The 23,312-nt window shown below is 40.0% G+C and overlaps 1 protein-coding gene across 1 annotated transcript; it reads right to left on the reverse strand.

The window, feature by feature from the left end:
- Nucleotides 1–3,948: 3,948 nt before the first annotated feature.
- mfsd14ba (major facilitator superfamily domain containing 14Ba) lies at nucleotides 3,949–21,096 on the reverse strand. Its single transcript, XM_063013785.1, has 12 exons — nucleotides 20,828–21,096; nucleotides 17,274–17,372; nucleotides 17,123–17,185; nucleotides 16,911–17,038; nucleotides 11,134–11,248; nucleotides 10,608–10,826; nucleotides 10,309–10,422; nucleotides 9,486–9,557; nucleotides 7,498–7,610; nucleotides 7,096–7,193; nucleotides 5,924–6,078; nucleotides 3,949–4,244 (listed from the first exon to the last, which is right to left on the reverse strand). The coding sequence occupies exons 1-12, from the start codon at nucleotides 20,909–20,911 to the stop codon at nucleotides 4,029–4,031; spliced, it is 1,476 nt and encodes a 491-aa protein (XP_062869855.1). The 5' UTR covers nucleotides 20,912–21,096; the 3' UTR covers nucleotides 3,949–4,028.
- Nucleotides 21,097–23,312: the final 2,216 nt, after the last annotated feature.

Consider the following 23,312-nt stretch of genomic DNA (forward strand, 5'->3'; position numbering starts at 1 on the left):
AGACACCATCATGCTGGCTTGCTAACTAGCTTTTTTATCGAATTTTATCGAATGTTTGTAGTAGTTAGCAAATTAGTAATGGCTATTTCAAGTAATTTGAAACAAGAAATCAGGTAGTTAATACTGAGATAGTCTGATACATCTGTAAAAGTGTAAAAATGTACATTTCACAAATTATTTTAATCAGGTAAAAACAAGGCAGTAATTGAAATAAATGACATAACCAAGCACTCGTACTTAAAGCATTGACCTAGCACATTTTAGTAGCCAAAACTACTAAACTATCCTCTCTAATTCTTCATTAGTTCTATGAGGTAGACAAGTGACAGCTGTCATGAATCCACACTGTACCAAAATCTATACACCTCGATGAGGTGATTACATAAGTCAGGGTTTTTCAAACCCTGGGTAGCGAGCCTTAGGTGGGTCGCAAGCCAAAAAAATGGGTCGCAGAAAAATTAAATAATAATAAAGTTAACTTGTACGTGAACGCCTCCTTGTGGAGACTTCATGTTACATCTTGTAAACCACAGTGGGACCAAATTGTACAGCGCAGAGAAAGTAAGATGCATGGGTTGCATAAAAAAATCATGGACAAAATATGGGTCTTTAAAAAAAGTTTGAAAAACCCTGACATAAGTAACTAGTAAACAATTAATAGCTATCGCTAGCAAATCAAATGTTATGTTTCTGAAATTATTGCTTTGCTTACGTTCATAAACACTATATTCACCCCTTTGAATGTCGTAGCAGTAAAATAAGGAGGGTTGCGTCTGTTTAATAGTGCCTTCCACGGTTTAAATTCTGAAGGGTTTCCTCCCTTTTTGTTTAGGCCATAAGTAACCGCTATTTAAAAACACATCTCCGAACAATTGGCAATGCTTTCATGAGCTTACGTATACAGATCGGCAGTCAACAGTCAGAATATATAACAAATATAATTAGCTTAGTACACACACTTAGTATACAACAAAATGTGATAAATGTAAGGTAAAGTCACCAAAATTTTTCCATATACATAAATATTAATGCAAAGAATGTCAAGCATCTATAAACCGCTTGTTTTTATAAGCATTGTTTTGAATGGCCCTTTGAAGTTATTATGCTTATACTAGAATGTGGATGAACCATATAAACGACTGTAGTGAGTGTTTCTCCTTAAATTTGGTCCACACTGCAATCTGCTCCCAATGTCTATAAACATCTTAACTTATGTAAACATAATGTTTCAGAACAGATGGTGAGGTGTGACAGGGATTTCAACAAGGGTGTGTTAAAACATCAATGGAAGGTGGCAGACCTACTCCACCATCCTGCATCTTTCAAACCATGGATGTAAAATGAAAACAGGTGTGTCATTTTGTGCTGCAATGCTAGAAACAGGGTATTTATAACAATATACAATATATATATATATATATATATATATATATATATATATATATATATGAATATGAATGCAGGGTGTTAGTGAAACGTCCTACTCCTACATCCATATAGACAGCACAACATAGAACTAAAGGATTGCAGGCACCCTAATAGCAAAGAAAGCACTTCTATCTGTGTAGAAATGGAATGCATTCACAAGGGCCCTTAGAGAAAAGGGGTTTGTTGTTGTGTTTTATTTTAGAGATTCAACTGTGGAAAGGAGAATTAAATATGGCTATCATGGAATGTCAAACTCAGACCCTCTAAAAAAAGAGGTAGCTGGTGATTTACTTCCTTGGATATTTTGTGGTGGATGTGCAAAACAATCTTTGACCCAATGGTCCAAATGTTCCCAACAAACGAATGATTTAAAAGAAGCTAAAATATAGATTTTCAAATAAATTATTTTAAATTGTGCACATTTCCTATCAACTTCAAACTCCAGTTATCACTTTCCTGCAGAATAAAAAAAGTTCTTTAAAAATCCTATTTCAAGCAATCATATAAAAGCACTGAATGGGGAAAAAAATGAAACCGGTTACAGTTACCTGCATAGCATGTTTAACTAAACACACAATGATAATTTAAAATAAAATATTAAAAATACTAACCTGCCACTTACAGTAACTATGTTACTATCAGTAACTCCATTAGCACCATCATTCCGACATGTAAAATTAAAATAACATTGAAAAAGCTGCATTTCCATGAACATTCTTGGGATTCATCAAAAATGCTCTGTTGGTGCTCAGATTGTTAGGTACCCTCCTTACTGCTGCAACAGTGACTGCTTTTGTCTGGTCAAGATGTCAGCACAGGAGGTGGAATAATGCATAATGGGGAAAAGCAGTGTGCTGTTTTTCTTTAAGAGTCCGCCACTGCCCAATTTAAAGATTTGGCTGTTCAAACTGGCCGGTTTTATGCAGTTCTCTGCCCTTGGTCTTTTTCCTTGGGAGCCTGAGTTTTCATTGCCAGTGGACTGAGCAGCTGGTACAGGTATTAACTAAGCTTTTGCATTTATTCTTCTCAGCCTTCAGTATTTTCTCCCCTTTTCTTTGAGACTCTTAATCCTTTAATGGTCTGCTTAATCATTTGGTTGAGCTTAGTTTGAGTCTAAATAAGCTGTATTTAAATAATCTTCTCTGGGTCATATTTACTCCTTGTCTTCTTTGCATGTTAAACTAAAAAATATTGGTAGATGACACTGGTTTTCAGAAAACAGACTTTCTAACCTATATTTCAATTTAAAGCTGGCAGCTAAAAAATCATCTATGAAATGTTGCATCATTTTTGTGATCATCTCAACTGTTTGGTAGAGGCTCATTAAAAATACTGTGTGCATAAGTAAAAAAAAAATAGATGGTTGGTATAGTCCCAAAAACTAACAAATGCAAAGAAAAAAATTTTTAAACATTATTTTCTTGGTGAGACCATTAAAGCAGTGGTCCCCAACCACCGGGCCATTTATTACTGGGCCGCTCAGCAAAAATAAATCATTAGAGATTACTGCAAAAGCAATGAAAACACTGCTTTCATTTCTAAGACTTTCTGCAGTGACGGCAACCAAAACAAAGTTACGGAATAGACTGGACATAAGGAACACACTTCGGGACTTGTTATTGTCTCCTATCACCCCTAGGTGGGAGCGTCTCGTAGCAGCGAAAAAAAACTCAGTGTTTCCACTGATTTTCCATCATTGGTGAGTAGTATTGTTATGCTCTGTGTTTTTATTATGTTCATCATATAGTTTTATCTTAAATCCTCCTGCCCCAGCTGGTCCGTTTAATTATATCTTTTATGTAACCGGTCCGTGGTGCAAAAAAAGGTTGGGGACCACTGGATTAAAGGGATAAGCCACAATGTTTTTCTATCTTGGTTAAGTGTCTTGCAATTGGGTTCTTTCTCTTCCGAACCTACAGGGCTTCTGTTGAACCCTCCCATTCCAAATGTCCATGTAAATGCAGCCCTAATGTTAAGGGCAGGCTACGGTGATGATCACAAACTTATCTGAATTAAGAAATTATAAATAAATGCCTACAGTCATATTTCACTACACATGAAGCATTAAGGCTTGTTAACAAAAGCTCATTCGTCACAACCTCTTACCGTTCATGGTCATCTCATGGCTTTGTCCAAAATATAATAAATGTACATTTAAACGTCTACACAGGTAGCTCTCTGGCTAAAACTCGCCTATGAATTTCCATACATGGTACAGGTGAAATCTACTATACTTGAAGCTATTAACTTTACTGCACTTTGCCCATTTAACCTGATGCATGTACAGACACAAAATAGTCCATTATAGCTGCTCAAACTTTTCCACAAGCCCGATTGCACATTTTCACTCCACTTTAGCTACAGCAGGTCCAACTGGACTTGTCTTCAAGCCCTTAAATCCTTTCATATAGATATGCTGCGGCAAAACAGAGTAAAAAAAAGTTGATGGAAAACTTTGGTTTAAAATTTAAGATTAAACATACTGATATTAAAACAACAACAAACAAAAAAAACCCCTAATGATAGCGTTTGAGGCGGAGCAGCACTGCTCACTCGTTCTGAGAAGTGGATGACGTTATGACAGGATGGAAAGCTGGCTGTCACACAGTGCTGTCCTCAAGCAAAGGCTCAAAGTCCTCGTCGCTGCCAGGTAGAGGTGTGTTGACATGGGCCCCAGTCAGGCTGCTGCTTCTCTTCAGCTCCTGGCACAATTTGGTGCTTGTCTCAGGATGTTCTGGGATGAACAGTGCAACGATGAATGCTGCCAACACTGTGCATGCGCCCAACAGGAAAGGAGGGCCTGGCACTGCTACCCGCTAGAAAACAGAAAGACAGACGAGTTTATAGCCAGAAGTGGTTACAAAGTGTGTATGTGACACCTGCTGTTTTTCTAAAGTTTTGTTCCTCTGAATAAGTTCTGGAGCTCTTAATGTCAAATGGTATGTACTTAACAGTGGCCACTCTTGCTACTCTGCCATAAAAAGTGATTTATGGAGTGTCACGGACATAGTTGTCCATTCCAGTAGCTCCAATCTATACACTGAATTATTTCTTTCCACCATGACCAAAGCACTTCTTGTTTTGATGACTAATTTAACCAGACGGACAACTCAGATACCCCTTTTCCACCGACGTGGAAAAGCATGTTTCCACCAAAAAAATGAGGTTCCAAACAGCGAACTAGCGTTTGCGGCTGGCACCACAGAATACTAGTTTTTTCAGCGCGAACCATGGCATCATCTGTGGGCGTGTCAAGTTATAGAGGTTTGGGTACTTTCACATGAGAAGCAGCAAAACCGCTTTGGCACTGTTGCACTGCACTTCAATCTTTTAAAGTTCACCTGATTTACACACAGTCGAACAGTACAAACAACACTTAACATGAAAAATGAAGCTTAACGTGGCTTGTTGTACTAAAACAACTAAAATATTAGGGGAGAGAAATTTGATTAGAGATGTCAGGGAAGTCCAGACAGTTTCTTGGACTTCATGGCTTGGATTTTGGCTCTGCATTTCCTGACAATGCAGTGTAAATTGTAAGCCCTTATTTTTTTACTTAATTATTTACTTAATTACACACAATTTTCCTATCCATCCATACACCCATCTACACTATATTGCCAAAAGTATTTGCTCGTCTGCCTTCACACGCATATGAACTTGAGTGACATCCCATTCTTAATCCATAGGGTTTAATATGATCTCAGCCCACCCTTTGCAGCTATAACAGTCATGTTGGAACAGGAAGGGGCCATCCCCAAACTGTTTCCACAAAGCTGGGAGCATGAAATTGTCCAAAATCTCTTGGTTCGCTTCCACTCTGTTATAATACCACTGACAGTTGATTGTGGAATATTTAGTAGCGAGGAAATTTCACAACTGGACTTGTTGCACAGGTGGCATCCTATCACGGTACCACGCTGGAATTCACTGAGCTGAGAGCGACCCATTTTTTCATAATTGTTTGTAGAAGCAGTCTGCATGCCGAGGTGCTTGGTTTTATACACCTGTGGCCATGGAAATGATTGGAACACCTGAATTCAATGATTTGGATGGGTGAGTGAATACTTTTGTCAACGCAGCGCCAGAAGACATCTTAGATCGCGCCAAATGGAGAAGACTGTGCACAAGAGCGGACCCTGCACTGCGGGATTAACGCCAGGACAGAGAGTGAATACTTTTGGCAATATAGTGTATCTAATCTATCTGTCTATCTATCTAATGGTCCCAGCTGTGTGTCTTTCCAAACCATGTCCAATCAATTCAAATTGCAACAGGTGGACTCCAATTGAGTTCTAGAAACATTTTTAAGGATACAATTCAAGAAGCCTGAACACTTTCTGACTCCACTGTGTATTGCAGAATGAATCCAAGTTGGCACTTGTCATTCATGCAACATGCAACACTGCCAATTAGCATTACTGAGTTGGTCCTTGGTCTCCATGTCAGCAATCAGGATCAGGTGTCCATTTAAAATGTATATGTAAGCACTAACCTCAGTAGGAGTCTGAAGAGGACTATTGTAGTCAGCCTGCATCGGTGCAATCCCATTTAGTTCAACATCAAATAGAAAAAAGATAAAGCCGTACAGCGCAGGGCCCAGTCCATTACAGAGGCCTCGAATGCCTGTTATCATTCCTTGCACTAGCCCTAAAAATATGCAAAAAAGCCAGTTAGCATGTATCACATACTAGGACATTACTAGCAGGTCATTCGATTTCTGAATGTTATTAGGTAGATCATCCTACAGTGCATCCTGGTGCCATCTCTTCTGCGGGTAAACAATGCACACATGCCATGATCTTAAGGTAAACAGCATTAGTCAGACAAGTTGACCTTCTTCCGATGTTCTGATGGCTAGTTTCTATGCCTGCCTTCCCACTGCAGGTGCTTTTAACAGTGGACAGGAGTTAGCATAGGCACTGTGACTGGCCTGTGACTATGCAGCATCATACACAGCAGGGTTCGATGCACTGTGTGCTGTGACACATTCCCCTCATCACCAATATCATTAAATGTGATTCTATATGCTGCAAATGTCTCATTCTAGCAAATTCTAAAGGTGCTCTATTGGATTCAGATCTGGTGACTGAGAAGGCCAGTGAGACGCCAATAAAACAACAAGGCAGACAGGGTGCATTGGCTGTTTACACAAAATTTTGACCCTGCCAATGAAGTAGAAATTAAGTTTCATTAGTCCAAGCAACATTCCTCCAATCTTAAACTGTTCAGTTTGGGTAAGCCACTGCAGCCTGAGTCCTTTTCTTAGCTGACAACAATGGATCCAGATGTGTGTCATAGCCCATCTGCCTCAAGGTTCATTGTGCTGTGCCATTTAAGAGTGGTTATTTGGGTTACCATAGCCATCATGTCAGCTTAAACCACTCTGACCATTCTGATCTACAGAACTGACAAAGCATTGTAATGAATTGGCACCCTGTCCAGGGAATTTTTTCCTTGTAACTAGTGTTTTCCGGTGACCAGCAGCGACCCTGACCAGGATAAAGTGGTTCATGAAAATGAGTCACATGTCATGTAAACCTGGGTCACTGTCCTAAACTTAAGAGGGATAACTGTGTCTATAAACCAAAGATGGCAGAATGTAATCCTCTTCATATGAGACCCTAACGACTCTAAATACACCAAGTTAAGGGAATGTTGGCTTACCTTGTTGATCTGGGTCAGCACTACGCGAGACAAGTGCACTCACTGCAGGGAAGGTAATGCTGGACATAGCAGCTACGGCTCCAGCTGCCCACATCATCCTAAAAAAATCATCAAATCAGTCTTTGCTTCCACCTTGCCATTTTTTGCATTGCAAGTTGAACAACTAATGAAACAAGGCACTACAGTGCATCTGCCAGAAATAATTTGGAAGGGATTTAGTGTTAGCAGAAACATTTTGGCAACTGTCAGAATGCACAGTATTTTTTACATATTGCCATTGCCTGGCTATATACAGCTCTTAATAAAGTGAATGGCAAATTATTTGAATACATGGGTTACTAAGAAATATATGTATTATAAAGAAACAGCAATCTGATAGCCCAAAAAAAGAGAGTGACTTACCATGGTTCAGACCCGAAACCGTACCAGGCCAGTTGGAGAATCTGGAACCCAAGCCCCAGAAGGACCGTGTTCTTGTTCCCAATGGTCCGCATTAGCAGCGTGAGGAATAGTGTCTGCCAGGTCATAAAAAATACACCATTATTATTGTACTGTAAAAACCTCACAGGTGATAACCTTCTTGTCATTTTTATGATAAATAAAAGACATTATCTGGAAGTTCCAGGCTCAGAAATTTCTTCCCATCAAAGTACAGTGGAACCTTGACTTAATAGATTTTGGGTTTAACTGACAAAATTCGGTTTACATCTCTGTTTACATGGGTGATAGGCTTTATTTTGTCAGGAGGCTTGCTTTGTACTCGCCTTTGTCTTGGTGTTCTTAGTTATGCATCAGCACAGCTCCAGAAGCTACCAGCAGTGCTTCAGACTCAGAATAAAAAAATACTTCCCACTAATAGAGTCCCCACTACACGATCACAGCAAAAAACATATCCTCCATCACACAAGGTAAATAAAAACTTCCCCAGTAGTACAGTACACCAATTTTAATATTTATTTAAAGGTTTTACATTACATATTTGCTCATTTTACTGTTGATCATGTGAGCATGTTCAGTACTTTTGTGAACCTCAGTGCTGTGTTTTCATATAATTTCACACCCCTTGGAAAAAAACCTTGTTGTTACTGACAATTGCATTTTACAGACCAGTGCTCCCTACTTTTAGTCAATTAAATCAAGTTTCTACTGTATTATATAAATCCTCCATATTATTTGTTTGTTTGTTTATTTACTTATTTATTGGTTTAACGCCATGTCAACACACTGGTTACATTCATGGCAGGATCAGTGAAAATTTCTCTCATGGTTTGGGAAAAGCAAGTCTTTGCCGCTCTTGTAAATACCTGAGACAGGCAATTAGAATATGCCTGATGGAGACAGGCACTTGGCAGATGTCACATAGTATAGCTTCTTCTTCTCTTTTCAAGTGGGAATGTGTAAATCCTCCTTATTAAAACCCACATCTTAAAATAGGATGTCCAAGACATTTGTGGTCAGGTGTTGCCATACTTTTGCCATGTACAGTGTACACTATAATTCTTGACCACGTCATCGCCCGTTTGCTCTCAGAACAGCAAGAATTTCCCAAGATACAAAAAAACAATCCTTTGAATGTCTTAGTCTAACAAGGCCAGAGGCATTCCCTAATCACTGCTGCAATTATGGCCTCTGCTGGCTGGTTGATGGCGCCTGCACAGAGACAGGGAATAATGAAAAGCAGTGCAGGACTCTTCGTCTGCGGTTTTGATCCCTGTAAACCTGCCTAATGCACGTAAAAAAGAAGCGATCGATCTGCAGCAGCAGAGAAAAGATAAAACCAGGATAATTGGATATGACTAGATTGGGACAAAAAGGGAAAATTGCAGAAATATAATTTTTTTAAAAAAAGGTTATGCAGTGGCAAGTTAAGCAAGGCATCCTTAAAGCCAGGATGAAACTCAGACCCATTCTAAAAGCTTTTAAAAACATATGGATGTGTGATGCAGATTGTGGACCAAAACATTTGATGCAAGGATGGCACAACACAGATGCCTCAGAAAATCCCGATGTATTCTATAGATTTAATGTTCTGCTGTGCCAAGCCATGCTTAAAAATCCCAAGATGTACTTGAATGTGCTGCATTATGCAGCCAAAAAAGTACAAACTGTCAAAGAAAGTAGGTGCACAGATTATTCAGCACAACTTCTATGACACAAGTCTGTCATTTTTTTTCACAGACAGCACCACCAGATTTTAACAGCACTCCTTTTACTTAGCTCTGATATGTCAATGCTTTTTTTTGTTTGCCTGTTGAGTTTAAGTTTACCTTGTGACACCACACACCCTATCGCCAGTAAACGTGACTTTCCAACCCAATGAAGCTGCACTAAATCCTTCACACAAGCACATAGTAGAAAGCTGTAGCAGAATAATTCAATCAGTGAAATACCTGGGCCACAATGGAGAGGATGCCCACCACTCCAATAAACACAGCAATTGTTGTAGGTGAGAAGTTAATGACCTGTGAGTGAAAGAGAAAAAGCACTGTTCATCAGGAGAGAACCAAATCAACTTTTTTGGAATTTTTTTTTACCTTTTACAAATAATAACCCACCATCCCAATTACGTTTCATTATATTTCATTGGCACAGGCACATGCCTTTTTTCTCCCAGACACTCAAGACAAGCACCACCTCCTTCCGGGTTGGTTATGAAGTAATGGGGTAAATCAACATACCTAATGCTCACATAGGTCAAGAGTGGCTAGCACTGTATGACTGATAGGGAAGACAGACAAGGCATCTTCCCAACATTTCCAGAACCAATAAGCTACTTGCTTCCTGAGTTTTATACATAAAACCTGAACATGATAGGGTAAATGCCTGCGTACTGGTTGGAATGTTAGCAGCGCCACAGTTGCAGCGGCAAGGAGCTGACTCCCCGTATAACTGAGCAGTTGGACTGCGAGTCAGCTACTTGCCGTGGCAACAGCCATAACGTGGTACTAAGACATTTATCCAGGTGTCAATTTAAAAGGATGGATTTAGTATTGTGGCAACACTAGAAAAGACCATTCCCCAGATAACACATAAATGGTGTTGTGTTTGGTGCTTAATGTGGTGACTGTATTAGAGCACTATTATTACATACACAAAATTTATAATAATATATTTATTTTACCACTTTTATTGAACCAGTCCTGACTGTTTTTTGACAATTGTTGGCAACCTAGTCTAAGCAAGTAGACAACAAAAAAGCCTAAATGAGCTCACCTGACGTAAATAAAGGAAAAAGCTGGAGTACTGTCCCGCTTCTGGCAAGTATGACAGGAAAACTGTTATGCAGATTAGCATCACAGTTGTGTCCTTCCCCACTTTCCTCAATGACTGCAAAATAATTTGAAAATATTAGACAGTCAGAAATGTCTATTACTACTACTGTGATTGACACTTGGAGGGGAATCATACATACATCACAGTATTGCTCTACATTGGTTAAATATCTCACTATTGGGTTCATATATCACAACCTCGCAGATGCGGGCCTCACCCACCCCATTACACAAACTTACAGCAAATGGGTCAGCTTGTTCCCAGGAGATTGGCGCTCCCCAGGTGTTCAGTCTCATCTTATCAGGCAGTGACTCAGGCACAGCCAGCAGAATAAAGCAGATATCAGCCAGGGCGATGAGCGTGGCCACTAGGACCACCAAATTATCCCCGTAGTTTGTTGAGAGGTAGGCACCAATTGCGGGGCTGGTCACTAGACTGGCTGCAAATGTGGCTGACACCTAGAACAAGGGGGTAAAACAATGCAGCTAGATGTAGGCTTCAAGATATATTTATGTGAAATTAAATGACTAGGAAACAACCATTTCCAAGTGGTCACATGACCACTTTTTGTGCATCTGCTCTACATATAACCATGCCCTTTACTTCAAAAAGCACCAGCATTCATACATAGCTTTGCCACAATAAACTGCTTCTATTTTCCACTTTACTGGTGTTTATAACACACCTGCAGCATACTTAGCATCAGCAATCATCTTCATACATAAATATTGTTCCACCATAAAAACATTTAAGGGATTCACTCACAAGTCCATATGCAGTGCTTCTTTCTCGTTCCTCAGTAACGTCCGCTACATACGCAAAGATGACAGAAAAGGTGACAGAGAAAGCGCCGGACACGGAAATCATTGCAAAGTACCACCTAAAAAATAAAAAGCAACATCTTGGTCATGTGGATCATCCTGGTCGAAACCTGACCTGGCACAATTTTATGCCAAATGCCCTTTCTGACGCAACCCTCCTATTTTTGTCCAAGCTTGGGACCAGCACTGAGAGTGCACTGACAAATGCACCTGCCAATGGCTAGGCTGTTGAGCCACCCACCACCTTCGGAAATAGTATGTGATGTCTGTAGCCCTGCAGAGATTAGAACCATTGATCTCAGAAGTAGTGGGCTAATGTACACTGATCAGCCATAACATTAAAACCACCTCCTTGTTTCTACACTCACTGTCCATTTTATCAGCTCCACTTACCATATAGAAGCACTTTGTAGTTCTACAATTACTGACTGCAGTCCATTTGTTTCTCTGCATTTTTTAGCCTGCTTTCACCCTGTTCTTCAATGATCAGGACCACCACAGAGCAGGTATTATTTGGGTGGTGGATCAGATAAAACTGAGGTTTTACTTGTTGGCTCTAAAGCTGCAAGAGACAAGTTGTCTAACCTGGTGCTAAACTTAAACACGTTCTCTGTTACTCCCAGCCCAGATGTAAAAAACTTAGGTGTCACAATAGATTCAGATCTCTCATTTAATACACACGTTAATAATATTGCTAGAGTTGCTTTCTATCATTTGCGTAACATTTCTAAAATAAGAAATATACTATCTGTTAATGACGCCGAAAAACTGATCCATGCGTTTATAACTTCTCGGTTAGATTATTGTAATGCTCTTCTAACTGGATGCTCTGGTAGATCCTTAAACAAACTCCAGTTAGTTCAAAATGCAGCAGCTCGAGTGCTAACTAGAACTAAAAAATTTGACCATATTACTCCTGTTCTATCGTCTCTACACTGGCTGCCAGTTAAATTTCGCATTGATTACAAAATACTTTTACTAACTTATAAAGCGCTACATGGTCTGGCTCCACAGTATCTGAGTGAGTTTATTAATTACTACAACCCAGCACGTCCACTTCGTTCACAAGATGCAGGGTTACTTATAGTTCCTAGAATTAAAAAGATCACGGCTGGTGGAAGAGCGTTTTCTTACAAAGCTCCACAACTTTGGAATAATCTTCCTGCCTCTGTTCAGGATTCGGACACAGTCTCAATGTTTAAGTCTAGACTGAAAACATATTTATTTTCTCAGGCTTTTGATTAGTATAGACAAAGGCGCAGAGCTTGGGGGTTCTTTGTCATAGAAACTTGTGGTGATCAGGGATGTTGGGTTGCTGTCGTCCTGCCTCTCTTGTCCGATCACTCAGGTTTGATGACGGTGGGGAGATGGGCGCTGATGTCCTGTGAAAGCCTTCATGACCTTGTTACCTGCTTGCTCTCCCTTTTAGTTATGCTGTAATAATTAGGGCTGCCGGAGTCTAAAACTCTCTGTAAAACTGTTTGTCAACTAGCATTGTACATTATTAACTACATTCTCTGTTGTTTTACCCCGAGGGCATTCTGATGGAAACCTGTTTACCCACCGAGGTTAAGGATTAAAGTCGAGACTGCCGGGACAACGATGCTGCTCCTGTCAGATGTGACGGGTCTGGAGTAATTGCAACGACAAGAAATCACTACAGACTTTATTGAAGACTAGAGCAGATAACAACTCTATTATTATTTAATTGTTTATTTATCTATTTATTACCAGTTATGACTTTTAGATCATTTAATTCTGTGTTTGTATGATTTGTGTAAATCGTGTATTTATTTAAAGTATCCTCGCCGCTCAGGTGGCGCAGCGGTAAAAAGAAACGCGCTGCAACCAGGGCTGGATTCTGAGAAGCGTGGTATCGAATCCAGCCTTGCTTTACCGGTTCGAAGCTGAGTGGCTATATAAGCAACGATTGGCCGGTTGCTCATGTGGGGGGTGGGACAAAGAACCGGATGTGGGTCTCTCTCTGTCAGAATGCGATTGCGTTCTCTGCCGGCTGATTTGAGGCGCTTACACAGAGATGGGATGAGGGTGCCCTTAGGGTGTGTCTCTCCGCATGCAACGCTAGGTGGCGCCAAAAACTCGTCAATGTGTGGTTGGCAAAGATGCATCTGGCTGCTGCTCGTGTTTCGGAGGGGATACGGGTTAGCTTCAATCACCTCCGTCAGGGCAGGGTTCGGCATAGACAGAGAGGAAGCACGATGCTAATTGAACAATTGGATGCGCTAAAAAGGGGAGAAAAAGGGGTAATAAAAAAAATATAATAAAATAAAAATAAAAAAAAATAAATAAAAAAAATTAAAAAGTATCCTCCAGGCCACCCAAGAAGGATGGGCCCTGCTGAGTCTGGTTCCTCTCAAGGTTTCTTCCTGTAATTTTCAGGGAGTTTTTCCTTGCCACAGTCGCCCTCGGCTTGCTCAACAGGGGTTTTTGTATCTGTTGGTCCTGGATTTTGTAAAGTTGCTTTGAGACAATGTATATTGTAAAAAGCGCTATATAAATAAAGTTGACTTGACTTGACTTGACTTGATTCTCAGCACTGCAGTGACACTGACATGGTGGTGGTGTGTTAGTGTGGGTTGTGCTGGTATGAGTGGATCAGACACAGCAATGCTGCTGGAGTATTTAAATACCATGTCCACTCACTGTCCACTCTATTAGACACACCTACCTAGTTGGTTTACCTTGTAGATGTAAAGTCAGAGACGATCAACTCATCCATTGCTGCTGTTTGAGTTGGTCATCTTCTGGACCTTCATCAGTGGTCACAGGATGCTGCCTACAGGGTGCTGTTGGCTGGATATTTTTGGTTGGTGGACTATTCTTAGTCCAGTAGTGACAATGAGGTGTTTAAAAACTCCATCAGCGCTGCTGTGTCTTATCCACTCATACCATCACAACACACACTAACACACCACCACCATGTCAGTGTCACTGCAGTGCTGAGAATGACCCAACACCCAAATAATACCAACTCTGTAGTGGTCCTGTGGGGGTCCTGACCATTGAAGAACAGTATGAAAGGGGGCTAACAAAGCATGCAGAGAAACAGGTGGACTACAGTCAGTAATTGTAGAACTACAAAGTGCCTCTATATGGTAAGTGAAGCCGATAAAATGGACAATGTGTGTAGAAACAATGAGGTGGTCTTAATGTTATGGCTGATCGGTGTTCATTGCTGCTGCACCACCCAAACACTCTTAAAGCACTAAAAATACAGGTGCTGGTCTTACAATTAGAATATCATGAAAAAGTTGATTTATTTCAGTAATTCCATTCAAAAAGTGAAACTTGTATATTATATTCATTCATTACACACAGACTGATATATTTCAAATGTTTATTTCTTTTAATGTTGATGATTATAACTGACAACTAATGAAAACCCCAAATTCAGTATCTCAGAAAATTAGAATATTACTTAAGACCAATACAAAAAAAGGATTTTTAGAAATGTTGGCCAACTGAAAAGTATGAGCATGAAAAGTATGAGCATGTACAGCACTCAATACTTAGTTGGGGCTCCTTTTGCCTGGATTACTGCAGCAATGCGGCGTGGCATGGAGTCCATCAGTCTGTGGCACTGCTCAGGTGTTATGAGAGCCCAGGTTGCTCTGATAGTGGCCTTCAGCTCTTCTGAATTGTTGGGTCTGGCGTATCGCATCTTCCTCTTCCCAATACCCCATAGATTTTCTATGGGGTTAAGGTCAGGCGAGTTTGCTGGCCAATTAAGAACAGGGATACCATGGTCCTTAAACCAGGTACTGGTAACTTTGGCACTGTGTGCAGGTGCCAAGTCCTGTTGGAAAATGAAATCTGCATCTCCATAAAGTTAGTCAGCAGCAGGAAGCATGAAGTGCTCTAAAACTTCCTGGTAGACGGCTGCGTTGACCTTGGACCTCAGAAAACACAGTGGACCAACACCAGCAGATGACATGGCACTCCAAACCATCACTGACTGTGGAAACTTTACACTGGACCTCAAGCAACGTGGATTCTGTGCCTCTCCTCTCTTCCTCCAGACTCTGGGACCTTGATTTCCAAAGGTAATGCAAAATTTACTTTCATCAGAGAACATAACTTTGGACCACTCAGCAGCCTTTTTGTCTTTAGCCCAGGCGAGACGCTTCTGACGTTGTCTCTTGTTCAAGAGTGGCTTGACACAAGGAATGCGTTAGCTGAAACCCATGTCTTGCATACGTCTGTGCGTGGTGGTTCTTGAAGCACTGACTCCAGCTGCAGTCCACTCTTTGTGAATCTACCCCACATTTTTGAATGGGTTTTGTTTCACAATCCTCTCCAGGGTGTGGTTATCCCTATTGCTTGTACACTTTTTTCTACCACATCTTTTCCTTCCCTTCGCCTCTCTATTAATGTGCTTGGACACAGAGCTCTGTGAACAGCCAGCCTCTTTAGCAATGACCTTTTGTGTCTTGCCCTCCTTGTGCAAGGTGTCAATGGTCGTCTTTTGGACAACTGTCAAGTCAGCAGTCTTCCCCATGATTGTGTTGCCTACAGAACTAGACTGAGAGACCATTTAAAGGCCTTTGCAGGTGTTTTGAGTTAATTAGCTGATTAGAGTGTGGCACCAGGTGTCTTCGTTATTGTACCTTGTCACAATATTCTAATTTTCTGAGATACTGAATTTGGGGTTTTCATTAGTTGTCAGTTATAATCATCAACATTAAAATAAATAAACATTTGAAATATATCAGTCTATTTGTAATGAATGAATATAATATACAAGTTTCACTTTTTGAATGGAATTACTGAAATAAATCAACTTTTTCATGATATTCTAATTTTATGACCAGCACCTGTATATTAAAATAAATAAATAAAACTGTGGCACTTGGGAGATGCAGCAGTAAATTGTGCTAGCCCACTACTGCTATGAATCCAGTGTTTGAATCCATAGCTGTGCTATCAGCCGGCCATTCATCTACATATAGACCTGCCTGGGAAAGTCTGAAAAAGGGAGTTGGCCCAGTCCCCATGATAAAATAAGAGTCCAGTCCAAAGTGTATTACTACATTGCACCCAGTGATTCTGAGGAAATCGGACACACCACAACCCTGACCATGATAAAGCGGTGGTAAACTACAATTATTTTCTGGGGCCCTACAAATGTTTGAAACCAAGAATGGCCAGCATTCATCTACACCAGGGTTTTTAAAACCCTGCCAAAAAAATGGGTCACAGAGAAAAATAATAATGATTAAATAAACTTTAAAAGGCACATAAACATTAAATGAACTTGTACATGAACACCCCCTTGTGGAAGCTTTACATTATATCTTGTAAACCACAGTAGGACCAGATTGCCACCATTTTCATTCATGAAGTTTTGTTTTGTATTTCTTTTTGGTGCATTGTTTGTGTTGCCTGGGTTGCGGTAAAAATCATGGACAAAATATGGGTCGCTTAAAAAAAGTTTGAAAAACCCTGGTCTACACTATTTACATCAAACCAACACATCTGTCAGTTTTCATGACTGCTATGTTCACTATGTTATGCTGTTTTTCTTTAAATAAAGCATGAAAACGTGTTATTATGAAACTCTTGGTGTATTTTATATTTTGATTTTACATGCCTGTTAGCAAGACGTGTCTGAAACATCTGAAAAAATAAGGAGGAGGTTTCCACATTGGCCATATTGTGTATTAAGAGAGACTAAAGAGAAGGAGACAGTAAAGCACATACCATGGGCTGAGTCTCATCAAAGGAATGGGTGCACAAGTGAAAAACACTGTCACCAGGAGGAAAGATCTCCTGCCCCACACATCTGATAAAGCACCGATTAAAGGAGCGCTCATGAAAGACAGCAGACCCTGATGAGATAAATCACACACTTTTAGCTATCAGGGACATTGAAGAGATGGCTGCCAAAAATAATTCTCTCCCTTGATTCTCACCTTCACTCCCTGAATTAGGCCGTTCATGAGGAACGTGTGCTGTGGGAAGGTTTCATGTAGAACCTAAAGCGAAATAGCAACTTGTCAGAAATGTGTGGTGAAAACACATAAATAAACATGGTAAGACAGTCGTTGAAGTAAGAGGACTTACGGTAAGCATTGGTGTTGTGAGCAGCCCCCATGCAAAGAACTCAAGGAATATGACAACCACCGCATGGTATACACTCGGCTTTCCGATTCCTTGCTGCATCTGAAATACAGACACTCAAATATCATACGGACACCCAAAGCATTTAAAATTAGCTACTAACAGAAAGAAATTACGGTTGTACAAGAGCTGATGCACTAGCCCGCCACCACAAAGCTCTGGAGTTTGAATCTCAACTGTACTATCGACCAGCCGTGCAACCACACAGATGACTGGCTGTGTCTTGAGGGAAAGAATGATCAAATGAGTTTCTCATTGCTGCTGCAACTGCGGCCTCTGCTGGCTGGACCAGGCTTCTGCACGATAGTAGTGCCTGATTCTCCGTATATGATGGTGCTCTCTGTAAGACCCATGCGAAAGAAGCTGTCAGCAACTGCTCAAGTGTAATTGGAGGCACGTGATAGTCTGTGCCTCTCCTCGGTTAGGGTGGGAGTAGGGCTGTCGCGGTGAGAGAATTTCCCCTTGCGATATTCAGCCTGTCTTAATATCGCGGTATGCGGTGATATCGCCATTTGTTTTTTGTTTTTGAAAATTACTTAATTTATCTGGATTTTAGAGCTATATAAACAAGCTCTATTGTTAGACCACGATTCGGTATATTATTGCTTTATAATGACAAAGATGAGACAGCTTTAAGACCAATGAAACGCGTGTTTAATGTTAAATACAGAACAGAGCAGGGATGCGCGTCTTTTCTCTATTAAAAAAAGGTTTAAATTAAGCTTCTAGCCTAGGCTAGATATACACTGTGAAACGAAAAAAAAGAGTTTAGGCTAAATATTTTAAATGCTCATCTAATCAAAATATGGTAAAAAAAAAAAAATAGAATAAAGAATAAAGTCTGTAAGAGTTTAAACCTGCGTTATCATGCGCGCTAGAAGAACCAACATGTTCATCTGATGTGGTTTAGAGAGGATCTGAGTTGGGTAGCGATGTTCCCGACGTTACCGATGTTGCACTAATACACGTGTACTGATCCTGCATGCGACTTTACAGAGCAAAGCAAATCTAGCCTGGTTATCGAGCCACTATTAACTATCTATTTAGTAGTTATAATTAACATAACAATATATACTACATTTTAAGTTATTATTCGTTTCAATACATTTTTATTCAACGAAAAAATTCATTTAAATCATCCCAGCAAGCCAGCAAGAGAATATTTGCAGGCTGCAATGCCATATTAACCGTCATTAAGTGTTTTAGTACGCAGAGGGTGTTTAAATATAGTCTAAATTACAAGTATTTTATTGAGTATGAACTCAATTTAATCATTAATAAACTTGCCTATAATTCATGTTGCGATTGTTTACATTTTAAAACACAAAGCCTGACAGCAGCAACGGATGCGAACAGTTGGCAGGAAAATTACGCTCTTAGCTCATTTTCATTATGAATTTATTTAACATTTATTACGCCCGAATGTAAACGTAAAACAAGATGGACCCTGCAACAAAAAAAAAGAGAAAAAAGAAAGAAAGAAAAAACGTGAATATCGCGATGTTGCGGTTGCTTGGCATGCCCTGCGGTTGGCTGGTCTATACCGCGATATTTCAAAATTGCGGTTAGCGCGACAGCCCTAGGTGGGAGTCAGCAGAGAGTGGGTTTAGCAGAGTGTGTATATATTCAGTTCACAAGGACATTATTAGGTACACCTAACTGGCATGTACACGCATTGATTATTTTATAAGCCACACCTACCATACAGATGAACTTTGAGGGTATACAATTACTAACTATAGCCCATCTGTTGCTCTGTACACTTTGTCACTGTCTGCACTCCATTTATCAATTAAAAGGGACTCCCAAAGAAGCCCCTACATACAATTATTTTATTTTATTTTAGTTTTAATATAGTTACTTTGGTAACTGGACCATTCTCAGAACTGCAATGACACTAACATGGTAGGAACATGGTATCGACATGGTGATGTGTGTATCAGTTGTGTTAGAGTAGTAGGTGCAGCAATGTTGTTGGGATTTTAAACACCTCAATGTCAATGAGAAGAACAGTGCTCTAACCAAAAATAGGAGCCAAAAGCACAGATAAAGACTGCAGGAAAACAGCTTAACAGTATAACAGCTTGAAAGCTTTAGTCTGTAACTGTACACATACAACAACAGCTAACAGGGAAGTTGTTCCTATTAAAGAGAACAGTAAGTTTAAACTGCTGCACACCTAACCATGTCATTACCATGTCAGTATCAATGGAGTGCTGAGAATGGTCGATCGCTTAATCATCGTCTGGTCACCTGGGGTATTATAGGGGTCCTATTCGATTGCTAAATGTGATACAGACAGTGGCAAAGTATTTAGAGCTGGGATACAGTCAGTAATTGTATACCCATGAAGTTAATCTGTATAGTAGGCTTAGTTTATAATCAGTGACAACCTGGCCGTGGTGGGGCTTGAACCAGCAACCTTTTAATTACTAGTCAAATACCTCAACCACTAGGCTACACATACACAAACCTGGACAATTTATTAAGGAACACCATACTAACACCAAAGAGCATTAATTGGCTACAAACAGTTTGATTCAACTGGACCTATAAACCGGTTCGACTGATTTAATACAACGAATCAAATCAAGTCTTAAATGTCAAACACAGTCAAGGACAATTTTCTCCAGTTCACTTCACTAGCATGTCTTTGGACTGTGGGAGAAAACCGGAGCTCCAGGAGGAAACCCACGCAGGGAGATCAATTGTAAAAAGAATTATTATTTTGTAAACAATGCGTTGAGGCGCTGCATAAAATCAATTCAACTGAACCTGTAATCTGATTCATAAAAACGAACCGGTTCAAAAAAACGACTCAAATATGTGTTATGTAATATCAAACGTCTGTGCGTTGTATTATTGCGAAAGTGATGACTACAATATATTTTGGTTATTTATATCCTTGAAATGTCTGAAAAACTATGGTTTATCAATGACCCTCTCTGATACATACTACGTCAATAGCGTTTTGCTGTCATTCTGAACGAACTTTCAAAATGGTGACTGGAGAGAACTAGCAGGTAACCCCCACATCATCAGGAGAAAAATACTAACAACGTATTCATTAACAAACGCTTTGTCAGTTCACTAAAAGAAGCAGCTAATCCTAATGTTTTTTCTCAAATAGCATATTACGCATTGAATATTATCTCAAAATAAAAACACCACCATACTGCTTTTACGTACTATCTAGTATAGTATGTGTAAATGCATCCCCCTTTGTTTTTCGCACCCATATTCCAAAAATTCCGTATTCTGCGATCGAATGACGGAACCTTTAAAACTTTCGCTGATTGGACAGTTGAGTGATCCATCAGTGCTCTACGACACAGCCATGTAGGAGGGCACTACCTGAAAACGGGTGGGGAAATTATCCGTACACTAACGATGGAACTAGGCTGCTATCAGACAAGCCAGCATTTAACAGCTTATTTAGATGTTTATTATGTAACATTAATAACATACACACTTCAATAGTTGTTATTTTGTCTTACCGGATTGCTGTCATCTTTCATTATGATTCTTTTGACTAGCACGACGCGGTTCGTCGGTTTCGGTTCTTTCCCCGCCTGAGCCATCTCCTCACATCTCACACTGGTTACATAAAAACCATGATGTGTACATATCTTCTGTCCTCCAGCTCCTTCCAGGATTGCCTTCCTTTTTAGCCTCTCCTGGCTAATATCTATAATACTTTTACCCGAGTAGGTATTTTCTTCAAACGGAGCCTTTCACATAGAAACTAGCTGCGGGTGGTGTTTAATCCGGATTATCTTCAGTGGGAATACTAAATAAAATATATTTTGCGAAACCGCGCCCCCCTGTGGTAACAGTTAATACTTTAGCTGTTCCCAAATCAGTCATAGTTCAGTAAGTAGGGAGTAGTTTAATGAAAATAATTAATTTAGCTAATCTGAGTCCGTCATAAATTGTACTTTAGTGAGCTATTTTCATCTCAAGTAACCAATTTTTGCTTGGTTTTGCTTGGTTTTCGCTTTTTTACGTAAAATCTGGTCCTTACTAGGAAAAGGCAAAAGCCTTGATTTTACACCCAGTTATTAAACCCCCTATACTATGGGTTCTCAATATGGGTTACAGAAGTTCCACATGATGTGCTTCACATCTAAAAAGCTAAACTGTTTAAGTTTAGTAGTAGCAGTCATAGTAAGGTGCAATTATGCAGTGTTTTATTTATTTATTTATTTATTTATGCATGTAGCAGCAGTTATTGTTAAGGTACAATTATGCAATGTATTTTTGTTATGGATACCATAACTTGATTAGAATATCAAACACTCACTGCTTAAATTAGCGACATCACTAATTAGTATACAGAATGCTTTGTGTGCAGCGTGATACATTGAGTTTCATGCTGAAACATTACATAGAATCTGAAATGCACTTCTTATACAGGTCCTTCTCAAAAAATTAGCATATTGTGATAAAGTTCATTATTTTCCATAATGTAATGATAAAAATTAAACTTTCATATATTTTAGATTCATTGCACACCAACTGAAATATTTCAGGTCTTTTATTGTTTTAATACTGATGATTTTGGCATACAGCTCATGAAAACCCAAAATTCCTATCTTAAAAAATTAGCATATCATGAAAAGGTTCTCTAAACGAGCTATTAACCTAATCATCTGAATCAACGAATTAACTCTAAACACCTGCAAAAGATTCCTGAGGCTTTTAAAAACTCCCAGCCTGGTTCATTACTCAAAACTGCAATCATGGGTAAGACTGCCGACCTGACTGCTGTCCAGAAGGCCATCATTGACACCCTCAAGCAAGAGGGTAAGACACAGAAAGAAATTTCTGAACGAATAGGCTGTTCCCAGAGTACTGTATCAAGGCACCTCAGTGGGAAGTCTGTGGGAAGGAAAAAGTGTGGCAGAAAACGCTGCACAACGAGAAGAGGTGACCGGACCCTGAGGAAGATTGTGGAGAAGGGCCGATTCCAGACCTTGGGGGACCTGCGGAAGCAGTGGACTGAGTCTGGAGTAGAAACATCCAGAGCCACCGTGCACAGGCGTGTGCAGGAAATGGGCTACAGGTGCCGCATTCCCCAGGTCAAGCCACTTTTGAACCAGAAACAGCGGCAGAAGCGCCTGACCTGGGCTACAGAGAAGCAGCACTGGACTGTTGCTCAGTGGTCCAAAGTACTGTTTTCGGAAATCAAGGTGCCAGAGTCTGGAGGAAGACTGGGGAGAAGGAAATGCCAAAATGCCTGAAGTCCAGTGTCAAGTACCCACAGTCAGTGATGGTCTGGGGTGCCATGTCAGCTGCTGGTGTTGGTCCACTGTGTTTTATCAAGGGCAGGGTCAATGCAGCTAGCTATCAGGAGATTTTGGAGCACTTCATGCTTCCATCTGCTGAAAAGCTTTATGGAGATGAAGATTTCATTTTTCAGCACGACCTGGCACCTGCTCACAGTGCCAAAACCACTGGTGAATGGTTTACTGACCATGGTATTACTGTGCTCAATTGGCCTGCCAACTCTCCTGACCTGAACCCCATAGACAATCTGTGGGATATTGTGAAGAGAAATTTGAGAGACACAAGACCCAACACTCTGGATGAGCTTAAGGCCGCTATCGAAGCATCCTGGGCCTCCATAACACCTCAGCAGTGCCACAGGCTGATTGCCTCCATGCCACGCCGCATTGAAGCAGTCATTTCTGCAAAAGGATTCCCGACCAAGTATTGAGTGCATAACTGAACATAATTATTTGAAGGTTGACTTTTTTTGTATTAAAAACACTTTTCTTTTATTGGTCGGATGAAATATGCTAATTTTTTGAGATAGGAATTTTGGGTTTTCATGAGCTGTATGCCAAAATCATCAGTATTAAAACAATAAAAGACCTGAAATATTTCAGTTGGTGTGCAATGAATCTAAAATATATGAAAGTTTAATTTTTATCATTACATTATGGAAAATAATGAACTTTATCACAATATGCTAATTTT

Source organism: Trichomycterus rosablanca, chromosome 18, assembly GCF_030014385.1.
Source record: "Trichomycterus rosablanca isolate fTriRos1 chromosome 18, fTriRos1.hap1, whole genome shotgun sequence".
Taxonomy (NCBI): Eukaryota; Metazoa; Chordata; class Actinopteri; order Siluriformes; family Trichomycteridae; genus Trichomycterus; species Trichomycterus rosablanca.

Excerpts from the sequence above, each read along its gene's own strand:
- mfsd14ba (XM_063013785.1), bottom strand. The coding sequence starts at position 20,911 with ATGGCTCAGGCGGGGAAAGAACCGAAACCGACGAACCGCGTCGTGCTA. Across the intron at positions 10,827-11,133 it reads GAAGCACTGCATATGGACTT|GTGTCAGCCACATTTGCAGC; the intron begins GTGAGTGAATCC and ends CCCTTGTTCTAG. Across the intron at positions 10,423-10,607 it reads AACAAGCTGACCCATTTGCT|TCATTGAGGAAAGTGGGGAA; the intron begins GTAAGTTTGTGT and ends ATTATTTTGCAG.